This window comes from Phlebotomus papatasi, chromosome 1, assembly GCF_024763615.1.
Source record: "Phlebotomus papatasi isolate M1 chromosome 1, Ppap_2.1, whole genome shotgun sequence".
NCBI lineage: Eukaryota > Metazoa > Arthropoda > Insecta > Diptera > Psychodidae > Phlebotomus > Phlebotomus papatasi.
This window is the reverse complement of record NC_077222.1, coordinates 19941882-19955357: the sequence shown is the minus strand read 5'-3', so window position 1 is coordinate 19955357 and position 13476 is coordinate 19941882. Positions and strand designations below refer to the sequence as shown.

Below are 13476 nucleotides of genomic sequence, written 5' to 3'. Positions count from 1 at the left end.
AAAACATTTTTTTTTTCATTTGAGTATAATTAAAAAATCTTAAAGAAAATGTATTGGTTGATAGATGATAAACACACCTTATGATTTTAATATCTGCATATTTATGTTTCATTAGCACAGTTTAGGGTTTAGTTTGTTTCAAAATACTAAATAAAATTCTAAATCACAAAAAACATATGTTAAAATCCTTAAAACAAAGTAAAAATGATATTAAAAAGATCTAATACGGATCTCTAACTAGGGGTTTAGCCCACTTCCTGAAGATTTCTGAATTCTAAATAATAAACAATTTAAAAATCATGTCTTATTGAAGTATTTTTTCAAAATACAATGGATCATTTACCCGAGATAACCAATCCTTAATCAAGATTTTCCCAAAAACCCTTATTAAAAAAATATTTTAAAAACAAAGTATCTTTTTATTCTATCAGCGAAAAAACTGAGAAGTAATAGTATATGAAAACTTAGGTCTATGGTATACCTACGGCTTAAATAGAAAAATGACTTAGTGAAAAATTAATGGAGAGGTAGTTTAGTTATGGTTTTTATTAAGCTAAGCTATATATCAGCATAAACCTCATGTAGGGTAAGTGTGCCAAATTCCGGCCAGCTTGCAATTTCGGCCACCTTTTTTGTTCCTCGAATTTCCATGAACTTTTCGATTTTACGTACTCTAGAGATTATGCAATGCAAAAGAATAACAAAAAATGTAGCTTCGACAAACGAGATGACTTGAAAAAGATATTGGAAGAATTCCCGAAGGGCAAGGAACTATGAGAATGAAGGTGGCCGAAATAGGGCACCAAAGCTATGTCTATATTTTTATTAATTTAAAAATGTATTAAGAATGATTTTGAAGTAAATAAAGACGGTAAACTCTTTACAAGGTTCCAAGCAACACTCTTTCAGAAGAAAGAATGAAAAAAATCAATTTGTATTTAAAATATTACATTTCAAACTTGAGAGTTTGGCGCTTGCATGCAACTATGCCGAAAATTGGCACACTTACCCTATGAACATAAGTATTTAAGATTTCTAATTTCTAACAAATAACAAAAAATCAAATAAAAAAATGAATTCTAAAAATCATTTCCTAACCCCAAAATATTTCCCAATAGGGAGTAATTGATATCATTTTATCCGAATTAAAGATTTCCTTTTCTCAGTTAAAGGTCTTAACGACGATTTATAAGATACAAAGCTCAACGCAAAATTTTCAACAATTATTTTAAGTTTAAATATTAATAAAGTTTAAAATAAAGTTTAAATAAAACAAGTTTACTTAATAAAATTTAATTATAAAAAGTTCCTTTGTCTCAGAATTTAGTGTCGTGTTTTGATTAATTTCTGTTACGTTATTTTGTATTAAGGTTTTTATATTATATCGATGGTAATAGATACTGATCGTCGTGTCACATTATAAGATTAATATTAATATTAAGGAAAGCCGGAAAGAGAGGTATATAGTATGCAAAATTTCAAATGGAAAATCACGTGTGTCAGAAAGAGCACACTCTAGTGGAGTAATACGATGAGTAAGATATTACTGTTCGTATTAATTGCTTTCTGAATCGTATTACAAGCAATTCTAGCAATTTTCCATGCGTGCCAACTGTGATCCGGTCAGTTTTCGAGCGATTGTATTGCTGCCAACTTTGTACGCAGAGGGTAAATGCGAGAGAGAGGCAAGATAAAACAATTACTATCTTTTTTTTGCCATTCTCGCAGTTAAGAATGTATTAATCTTATATGTGACATGGTCATTTCTGTATCAAATAAAAAGTATGATTTACTTATGGAACTTAATAAAAAATATAAATTTTTGTTCCTCCTTATCCCTCTCAGCAGGTGTAATGAAACCTGTCAATTTTACCGTGTATTTCTAATAAACTGATAATAATCAAAAACCCATAACCATTTATGCTGCTTAAAAAATCTGAACTGTTAAAAAAAACAGAATATAAACTAACTTTGATTACAATAACTCGCGTCATTTTACATTTCGTTAATTTTATACATTATTTGGATTCGTTCATACTTACGAACCACCCGAGTACTTTCTCGTGAAGAAGATTGAGAAGTACTGGGCATAGGGAAGGCATCATCTTTTCGTATATTCGGATAAAGATGTTCCAAAGCTGGAAAGTAAGACAGAAACTCATTCAGACTTAGTGGTTGATTCTCAACGACACTTTCTGGAGTTTCTGGATTTTTTTGATTTTTTTTTCCAAAACACTTGAGTGGTCCACATGATATCACACGATCACCATATTTAACATCAATCGACATACTTCCCTCAATTGATTCTGAGAAGCGAAAGAGAAAGGTGAAAGGACGTGAACCCTCCAAAAGTCCTTTGGCCTTTTCCCGATGAATGAAACCTAGAATGTGACCGGACATCCAGGCTTCCTTATATGTATCCTTTACGAGTTTCATGGCCTTATAGAACCAGTTCCAGAACGTAAAGTTCATTCCGGGCATGTTATCCTTTGTGATATTGTTCCAAGATATCAGTCGCATTGGTATTTCTGTGCAACTAGGATCTTCAACAAAAACTCGATCATCTAAATTTTATTTTAAAAAAAAAATCAAAGATGAGTATAATTGTAAGGCGTTCAGCAGATGTTAAAATATTTACAGAGGTACTTGATGTGATCCTTAGTTAACGTACATCCAATCCTGGAGTTCCACAGTCCACTGAGAGCATCTGCCAACTGGGACCATTGAACAGTATCAGGCACCTAAAATTACAATCACTACTAACTTCTGCCAGGTAGGCCTTCTACTGAAAGATCAACCTGGAAAGCTTGCCTATCCTTTGCAGCAAAAGCATAGTCCCACATAATTTTCCCCGTGGATAATTCATCCTGAACTTGGTGTGTAGTTAGACAGATTGGAAGCGAAATGACCGCAATATCGAGTTCTTCGTTATTCCACGTGATTTTTGTGGAAAATTTTAAGGCATATTTTTCATCAGTAATTTTCTCAAGTCTTTTCGTCATCTTCCTACTGATACTCATGAGTTTGGAACTGTAGAGTGTCGCTGAGACTTCTGAATTTCGATGATACTCAAATCTAGCCACGCCATTGAAAATAGAAGTTACTGATGCTTCCGAACTTCTATTCTCACCTTCATTTGTTAACCACGCTTCTGTAAAGTATTTATAAGGAGAAATCAAAATCTCGTCCAACAAGGACAAACGGTTCTTAAACAGTTATTAAGTATCGAACAGTTTTCTCTTGACCCTTGTACTGCTTGAGCTTCACAGATCCATTAATTTTAATCCATTAATTTTTTCACCTCGCAAAATTTTCACTCTTCAGGGACGACTTTTCTCAACAAATCATCATCAACAGATCAGCTGAAGGGAACTTCATGAAATTCGGTATACAACGGCTGAAATTCGGTATTGAACGGCTTAAGATTTTAATTCACGTATACTACCTCCCTGGGGTCTAAGCAAAGCCTTTTCCCCTCAATTCTTATGTTCACAACCACGTGGGCTAGATGCCTAGCCTGATAGGCCCCGGTACACTCAGATGAGTGGTAGAAGATTGTGTAACGAACCCCAGTGGGAAGTCACGAACCTGAGGTCAACAAACAAAGGATCTGATCATTCTAGAGAGGGTTGCGCAAACGGCTAATAACTCCTTCCCCGTAAAAGCAAGATTGTTAAGAAAACTCACATGGCGCCACCGATAGGACGGACTTTTGGACAGCGACCTATGCCACGGGCTCGAATTCCTAAACATTCGTTGTAGCCACCTAAGTAAATAACTACTACTACCCCCTTCCCTCACCCTTCCGTCTAGTAACCCACATAGAAAATGAGAACTTTTTCTATCATAACTGCTCTGTGAAAAACAAGTAGAAGGCAGTTGGTATATGGGATCAAGGTTTATGGAAGGCTTTCAAATTCAAAACATGTATATATGCGTTACCCCCAAAACACTCCTAATAGCTCATATACAAAATAAAGGCCTTTTTATTATAACTCCTCATAAGAAACATTGAAATTGAAGTTCAAATATCTCGGGACAAGTCTCAGAGTGTTATTCACGAATGATGGTAGGATGGACGCAGAACTCTCGTCGCAGATCAGCCTGGTTCCTGCAGTAATGAGGAAGCTTGGTAGAAGTGTGCTTAGGAAGGCTGAGCTTAGTCGTTCTGTTAAATTTTCGGTTTTCAAAGCTGTGTTCATTCCTATTTTCACCTATAGTCATTAGATTTGGATAATAACCGAAAATATACGACCGCGAATACAAGTTGCCGAGATGAGGTACCTTTGAGCGGTTAAGAGAATCATTCTTCGAGATCGACTAAGGAACGTAGCCGTTCGTGAGAAGCTATGAGTCGAGAACTTGATTTCAGCCATTATTGTGAGGAGACTTCGACCTCGGAGCAGACCTAAAACAAGGTGGATGAATCAAATTCAAGATCTTGCTTTGGAGAGCCTTCCTCCTGAAGTGTCGAAGGATCGACAGGCGTAAGCTGCTAACCTAGATGTACTAAGCCCGTGTCCTCAAAAGGGATACACGGTTGAAAATGACGATGATGATACCTCATAAGAACTTATAACTTCTTCATTAGAATCTTGGTTCCAGTACAAAAGTTCATACCCATAAAAATGGCTAACCAATGATATAGTTCTACAGTAGGGCCCCGCTATAGTCCATATTTGGTTCCAGATTTGACACTTGGGTCGCACTATATAGTCCATGTCATTTTTTAAAATTACCAACGACTTTTAGTATTGAAATTGCTCGACGGCTTCCACTTTCTTTGCGATTGTGATACTTGTGGATCACAATTATCACAACTCTCAATAAAGTTTGCCAAAAATATTAAAATAATTAGACAACATTGCATGTCGTGTGTATCGTGTAACGGTCACGAGTGCAGAAAAATTCCCATAACACATTTGTATGTGAAAGTAAGCAATTGGCTTGAACTTTGAAGGCCATTCGCCGGAGACTAGGATATACCACAGATCACTTTTACCTATTGCCCTTTTCAATGATAAGAAGTGTCGTACTTTGGGCTTTAGGCGTAGAAACAAACGCGCTTCAAAGTTCTCGATATTCACCCAATTGCTCACAAATCTGTTCTGTTCTCCTTAATTTCTGGTTTTCATTCTTCTTTGTATCTTTGATTCGAATTGTCTCCTAAAAGTTTTGTGATAAATTCTTAGATAGCTTATCTTACGATTTAAGTAATAAGCCATCGAATTCTTTGTGCCTTTAATTCAGGTTCTCCCCTTAATAACGTGATTTATAGCCCAAGTCTGTACACTTTTTTGTCACACCTTGCATATCATTTGTCGCATTGCAGTGGTTTGTTCAGTTAGAAATGTTCTGTGTTTGCCATGGTGAATTGAAAAAAAAATATAAAGAAGTTATTTTAGTAGAATGGAAAGGTTCTTGATGGAGCATCAAAGCAGGAAATCTGGGAGCAAAATCAATGTTCTGCGCTAAAATTCCGAAGAGAATGTTCCGCATTTACCACAAGGCTGCCCACCGTGAAGCTAATAAGTCACACTTTGAACAGGAAAGTCATTTGTGAAAATCTTGAAGAATTTTGGTAAATCACATGGCAAAGTGACAAGATTTTTAGCTACTCCCGCCGCCTTAGATATTCTCGTATTGTAAAATATTTTAAAAGTATAGCCAAGAACTTATTATTCAACAAAAATAATGATTTTTCGGTCTCAGAAGTTATCTCTGATGTCATATCTGTATATTCACTATAGAAAGCATACTGGCGGATAATTCCTAGATAGAACAGAAAAATCTTATTTATCATTTCTACAAAATTGATAAAAATAATTTCAGAGATAATATTCCAAATCAAAGTTCAAGAAAAATAGATTAAAGTGAAAGAGGAAACTGAGTGTCTTGTAGCATCACTTGTTAAGAAATTTCAATAAAAAAAAACAATATTTTGACAAACTTTTACAAGAATCTCTCTGGCAATAGATTTATCAATTTATTTAATAGGATTATATTTAAGATATTTTTTCAAAGTATCTAAGAGAAAGAAAATGATTGATTCCTCCTGATCGTATATTAGTTTCAATCAATTTTTTTCCCTTCTTAGGTCTTTCCACCATTCCTGGTCACAAATCTGTTGTTGAGTGTTCCTTTTGCTAATAATCTGCCACTTTGTTTTATTCTCTAATTCGTGATTTATTTGAATTGATTTATTAATAAATCAAAAGACCGCCTAAAATAGCTTAGGAATAATACAATTGATTCTCGGAAAAGAATTACGTATCATTTCACTATCAGGTCGGACTGGTACAATCTTGTTAGAAATTCCAAGGCCTTTCCAGTGTGTTCGAGTCCGAGCACGACCCCGTTTGATTGAGAAATAGACTTTACAGAGACTTATAAGTTTTTGATCTTGGAAAATCCTTATTAGGAAAGATTCAACGATTTTTTTCGTATTTGAATAATGTGGCCATATACAGGGAGTCCCGGAGTTCCCAAATCTCGTGTCTAACTGTCTGGCGATAGCTGCTCGGATCAGTCTGACGGATCAGATGGAAAGTCGGACAGCCAGACAGATAAACAACGTGACTTCATTTTCAATAAAGCGTCTGAAATATGAGGATATGTTGAGATAAGTAGTCCCCAGAGAATTTAGGGTGGAAATTTTGGGAAGGGGAGGGCATAAAAAACTCCAAAGATCTAAAATATATAGCTCCTTTTGCCAAGTTCGAACCCTTAAGACCGTTATAAAAATCGATTTCAAATCAGTTTTTAAGGTTCTGAAACGATTTCAGACAAGATTTTGAAGCCTGATATTCCTTTTTAATAATAACGTGCAGAATTTCTCATATTTTATCTAGAAAACGTCAATTGGATCAACTGTGCTATCTGCATTTGCCTGGTGTCTACATTCGTTGTAAACACTACGCAGTGCTGCGTCATTTACAACGAATACAGACACAAAGCCAATGCAGTAGCGCAGTGGCTGATCCAACCCAGCAAGCAAAGTGCTGAAAAAGGCACCCTTTTTCAGCATATTTTTGCTGAGTCGGTGAGCAAGAATATGCTGATCGGTCAGTAGTCCTCAAACAAAAAGTGCTAACCAAACTGAGCTTTTCAAGTCCATTTTCACGCATTTTTGATTCGTTTTTAGTTTTTGGTCGTACGTGATCAAATGCAGTAGTCATTGAGCAAAGACCTTCTTCATACACAAAATATCATTAAAGGGATGTTGAACACACGGTTGTATATCTTTGAGATCTCCAGTCAAAGATGTACGACCGATTTTATTTACTCCGAATCTAATACCCTAGACAAACTTACGACTAAAGCCGAGAGACAGCTTAACGTAATTATAATCAAAATAAAGATTTGATTAAATTTTCATAAGTTTCCCATTAACTAAGCCGTTTTTCGGCTTAACCCTCTAACAGTATTTTCTTTAATATGCGAAAAAAATTGTAAGAAAATGCTTTCTAGGATAATAAAGTCGAAAATACCATGCATTCTTCATTATCTATTTAGTTTAGGCACTAGGTGAGAAAATATTTAAAAAAAAAAAATGAAACTCTTTTTGCTTCTAAAATTCACATTTTTACTTTTTCAATTTTTTTTTTAAATAAAATATACAAAGTAGAATGGCATATATTTCGGTAAAAAATAAATTTATTTTAGTCAGATAATTTTTAATCAGTATTTTTTTAAATTAGACCTGTCACACAAAACTGGGGATAGCAACAAAACGAAGTGTCAAAATCAGTTCCAATTTGCAAAAGATGTTAGTAAATAGTATTACGGAGGACACTATAGTACTTTTAAATAAATAAAAGCTTTGTAATCGCAGTAAATGTGATTGTTGTGAAGACCGTCTCGAGACAGTCTTACCTGATAGAGGGTTAAACCGAGAGACGACCCAGTCAAAAACTGATGGAAATGTAATCTGATAAGTATTTTAATTATAATTACGTTAAGCCGTCTCTCGGCTTAAGTCGTAAGTGTGTCTACGGCATAATAGATCATTATTTGTCCTTAATAATTCGATTCTAAGTCAAAATTTTCTAAAAGATCTTGGCTTACGAGAAATTAAAGAAGTTAAACTATATGACTAAGCTTTATGCCCTAGACAGACTTATGGCTCAAGCCGTAGGTGTGTTCAGCACATTAGACCTGACGGCCGTATAACTAACTTAATTCTACTATGGAGTTCTTTAACACAATATCATGTTTTTTTTCAACGATTTCTGGAATGTTGATGTCTTCGAGAGAGTCTGGATAACATTATCAAGCCATGTTTTGTTTTTCACCGTATTTTTCCTCTTAAATAGGTAACAGTGCTTTATCAACACACGAAATTCAATTTGATAACTTGAGAACTAAATGGTCCAATTGCTATCAAATTTTGATATCTATTAATTGAAATTATGACTGATTCGAGTTATCTATACATATTCGAGATTTTTAATAAGTCGCGGTATTACCTTATGGGCAATCTTCTGTTGTATTTTTCAAATATTATATCGATATTTTAACTGCTCGAACTCCAAGAGAGAGCAGTTTTCATGACCAGTCACATATAAGATTAATATTATGATTAATACTTTCTGAACTGCAAGAATGGCAAAAAAAAGATAGTAATTGTTTTATCTTGCCTCTCTGTTGCATTTTCCCTCTGCGTACAAAGTTGGCAGCAATGCAATAGCTCGAAAACTGACCGAATCACAGTTGGCACGCATGGAAAATTGCTGGAATTGCTTGTAATACGCTTCAGAAAACAATTAATACGAACAGTAATATCTTACTCATCGTATTACTCCACTAGAGTGTACTCTTTCTGACACACGTGATTTTCCATTTGAAATTTGCATACTATATACCTCTCTTTCCAGCTTTTCCTAATATTAATATTAATCTTATATATGACACCACCACGGTCACAATCTAATTTTTTAGACAGTGCACTGTGAGCTACTTTACGCTGCTATTTATCCTAGTTGCGATGTTTTCATAAAGCATAAAGTGAAGCCCCACAACATAATCTGATTAGACAGAATTGCTTTTTCGTGGAAGTCGAGCAATAAAAAATCATATCTATGAAGTTTTAGTAAATACATATTCTAGTTGTGATTGGAGGGCAAACCACGGGTGTGTCCGTATATAATAGAAAGGCAACCAATCTCCAATCATACTGATAAGCCACTATGAACGATAAGAAGCGTGAAAGAAAGGTGTTAGTCATACGTAAAGGCATGCTTGAAGAAGGTTTTCCAAGAATTTTAGCTGTTTTTTTGGCTATCACAACATTTGCCAAATTTTCCCCTTATCACTTGCGTCTTCGAAATTTGGTGTGAAGCGATACAATAAATTCTTCATTTGAATGATTGAAAAATCCTCTGATAAATGCTAATGAATGAGAAAGCGTAGAAGGAAGTTCCTTCTTACCATTAACGATTGTAGCAGTTCCTGTCAGACCTCTTATCATATTGCAATCAAGCTTTGAACCGATAAGCCATCTAATTTTTGCACCAAAATTCTTTCCTTTTTTGATGATGGACGGTGGTTGTCTTTCAAAGATCAAAGTAATCTTGATGAACTCCTTTGTAAAATGTATAATACCGCACCACCAATTATTGAAGAAGTCCTCTGGAATATTGTTCAGGGAGCACAGCAGCGTTATCAATTGATTGTTCCTCATATAGAAAAATTGATCATTGATGTCATTGAGACATTGAAAGAAGATCTCACAAATTCTCTGGATTTCACTTAAATTCAATACTTGCACAGGACGATTTCGCTGATAGTCGAGGTAATGCTCAAGCTGCGTCTGAATACTCCTTAAAATATTATGGCTACTCGAATAGAACTGCTCAAAGTGCGATTGAATTTTTCTACAGTTTGTAGTTTGTGTTCCAAGAAGAGAACTAGCCTCATAATTCCAGGAAGGGGTCAATTGGTAAAGGAGTTGTTTATTAATCGGAATTAGCGATTGCAATATCTGCAATTGCTCAACAGTTGAATTAAATTCCATTGAGAATTAAAGGAGAATAAGGATTCCAATTTATTATTTTTTTTTAACTATCTTTTGTAAACCACTAAGGACGACCAAGGAAAGCACTTAGAGTACGAACGATAATCCGATTTACCGTGTACTTTCTGTCACAACTTCATTATGATACTGAATAAGAAAGAATTGGCTACCCGCTTTATATAGTCTGTAGTATACCAGTCTTATCAATTTGAAGATTTGGCTGAAGTGATAGCGACACGAAAAAGTTCGTCTTTTATTCCATTGATTTTGATGCGAAGCTTAATTTCTTTAAGATTAGGTACCAAAATACGATTAGGGTACCTCTTATTACACTCTTAGAAAAGTTTAGACGTGATTACTAATGAAAATTAGTTGTTCGGGCGATTATTATCAAATCTATCTAAAATAGTTCTTATATTCTTAAAACATTATACTCATAATAAATTTATTAGTAGTGAGAATATAAGACTATATTTACGTGGATAAGTTGCGGCAATTATTTCATAATGCTTTCATACAATTATATTTGCTTGTGATAATTAAATGAAATCATTATCCCAACTAATATTGGTCTCTAATTCCTTTTAGTTCTCACAACCAATGTAAATAGATGGGCCTATATTTTCATAAAGTTATGACTACTTTTCCAATAGTAAAGAGTGGGTTTTATTTTAGTAATGCGTTAAAGCTCTTTCGAATTTTAAGCAACTAATAAGAAATATGCATCACAATGAATGCTATATAGTAACCACAACTAATATGATATAGTTATTACAGCCAATAAGATGGGTATCAACCCCATTTATTTAGTAATTGGAACTAATATGTTATAGTACCCATTACTATTTTGATTTAGTTGTGATAACTAAATGAAAAGGATACTTTAACTAACTGTGGTCAACTATTTCATTTAGTTACCCAAACTAAATATATAGTTGGGTCTATATTTACTATATTTTATAGTTCTAATAACTGCATATGAGCTTGTACGAACTAATTTTTTCTAAGAGTGTTGCCATTTAGTTGAGATTATTTATACATTTCACCGGTTGGATTAGCGGACCGCTTCTGATGAGAAAACTATATTGCTGGCACAACATTCCATGAAGGAACTAGATAGACCTTCCCGCAAGGGGATTTCTAGACATGTATTATTCTTTTTCTTGTACGGGATGAGGTTGTCAGTCTCATATGCCCGTGGAATTAAGTGCAGTGAAGCTCACTGGATGCAATCCGAACACCTTTAACGCCAGAAAAATTCCTGGTGGCCTAAAGGGGAATGGGATTCGAACCTGGGAGACTTGCATCATAGAGCGAGTACTCTACCACTTGACCCATTGAGTGCCTGAGAAAACTATATAGTACTCTAATAAATAGTATTATGCCTTAGACACACTTACGACTTAAGCCGAGAGACGTATTAACGTAATTAATCGAAATAGTGATTGAACTAAATTACTATATCACTCGGGATTATTCTCAGGCGACCGGGGGGCGGGTAGTAGGTGTTGGATCACTACACGGCCCAAACGAGACTCATGGAAGGGCCTTGAAAGACCTGAGGATTAGTCGAGAGACGGCTTAGCGTAATTATATTAGAAATAATGGTCAAACTACATTTACATCATTTCCGACTAAGCCATACCTCAGCTTAAGTCGTATGTGTGTCTAGGGCATTAAGACCTACCAGGATTAGCTCTGAATTAGCAACTCTTGGTAAACAAACAGTCTTCTACGATGAGCTAAACCATGGGTTGGACCTTTGCTATCCACATAGGATAGATAGCAAAGGTTGGACTCAGAAAAACAAACGAGTAAAAATTACTCGATTCGATGTTGAATTAAAAACTCATTTCTCAACGCACTGAAAGGAGGAACACATTGCGCCTAAAGTATGGCCAGTGAAATCTGCACAAAAGTTTGAAGGCTTAAAAAAAATTAAAATGTATACACTGTGCGACACGTTGTGGGTGTCTTTGACGAGAGTGCCAAAACTTGTTAGAGGGTCATTTAAGGACCTCAAATCTGCAATCTGTCCGGGCCACCTCTAGATTTTTTTGGAAAAGCATTTTTTGTTTTTTGCTGTTTTATAAAATTCAAAAATTCATATCTCCAGTTCTAATTATCCGGTGGTAGTCACATAAAGCTAAACTGACGCGTAATTTCATCCTCTATAACACTTGTGAACATATCAAGCACCTACGATGAAATTAAAGTTTATTTTTTAAATTTTTTTTTAAAAAGGGCACCTAAAATGATGCATTTTTCTGTGTTTTTCCATCTCCTAGTAATTTTCCCACTTTAATAGAGCATTTTATATGTCAAATAACTATGCCTAAAAGTTAGAGAATTTAATATTCTTTCATATCTTTTTGGTTTAAATTTTCTATCCTAATTCGTTTATTCACAATAATTTATTGAAAATAAAATGCATTATTATAAAAATAAAATCTCTTATTATATATAATTATTTGGTATCTTTGTCTAACCTACAGAAGAGCATTCTCTTTTGCACTCTCACTTACACATTTCATATAAAAAGAGGCGAAATGAAAAAAAGAGACGTTTATAGAAATAGAGAGAGAAGAATAGCTGTTATAAGTGCCAAAAAACTATGTGTTTCCAGATGTGTTTTTAACATGACATAAAAGTTTTGCTAGATTTAGTTAGGAAACATGGCTCCCACAAATAATACTGAAGAGTATAGACGAAAATTAGTTTGTAATTTTCACGACAGTCATCCTATCTTGAAAAAGTCTGAAGTCGTGATACATTTTGTGACTATGGGAATATCGCGAAGGAGTATTTATACCATCCTGTTGAACTATGGGAAGCGAAAAATCACTACACGAGCTAAGGGATCTGGAAATTTTAGCACCCTTAGTCAATCGAAGATGCGGGCTCGACTTGCAAGTTAACATCCAATAAAGTTGCAAAGTCGTACCGTGAGCTTGGTAACAAACTTGAATGCAGCAAAACAACGGTGAAGAAGTATCTGGAGTCTATGGGAATTAAGAGGAGAACCAGAAAACCGAAGCCAGCTGTCTCAGAAACTCAGAAAAAGACTCAGAAAATTCGTTTGTCTCTTTTGATCCAAAATGTTTTTAACGCTCAGAACGACATTGTTTGTGTCATGGACGATGAGTCCTATTTCACCATGGATGGTAATGAGTGGCAGGGCCAGTATTATTATGTACGTGACGACAATGTAGACAAGAAAGATAAGTACGTTTAGCACACTAAGTACCGTCGTTGCGGGTGACTTTGCACTCGGGGGGTGACTTTGCACTCTGCTGTCCGTAAGACTTTCATAAATTCTAGCACTTATTGATGGTCTTCGCCGATCCGGTCTACCATGTCAAAGTATATAGGGATATGTTATGTACCAAGTAAGGTACAATGATCCCCAAAAGGATTCTTGTAGTTTCAGTAATAGTCAATGAAATGCTAGTATAGGTATT

General features: G+C 34.9%; 1 protein-coding gene across 1 annotated transcript; it reads right to left on the bottom strand.

Moving 5' to 3' along the window:
• Positions 1–245: 245 nt before the first annotated feature.
• LOC129799521 (signal transducer and transcription activator-like) lies at positions 246–9682 on the bottom strand. Its single transcript, XM_055843473.1, has 5 exons — positions 9430–9682; positions 2799–3151; positions 2639–2741; positions 2292–2564; positions 246–274 (listed from the first exon to the last, which is right to left on the bottom strand). Exons 1-5 carry the CDS (start codon positions 9680–9682, stop codon positions 246–248), a joined length of 1011 nt encoding a protein of 336 aa, XP_055699448.1.
• Positions 9683–13476: the final 3794 nt, after the last annotated feature.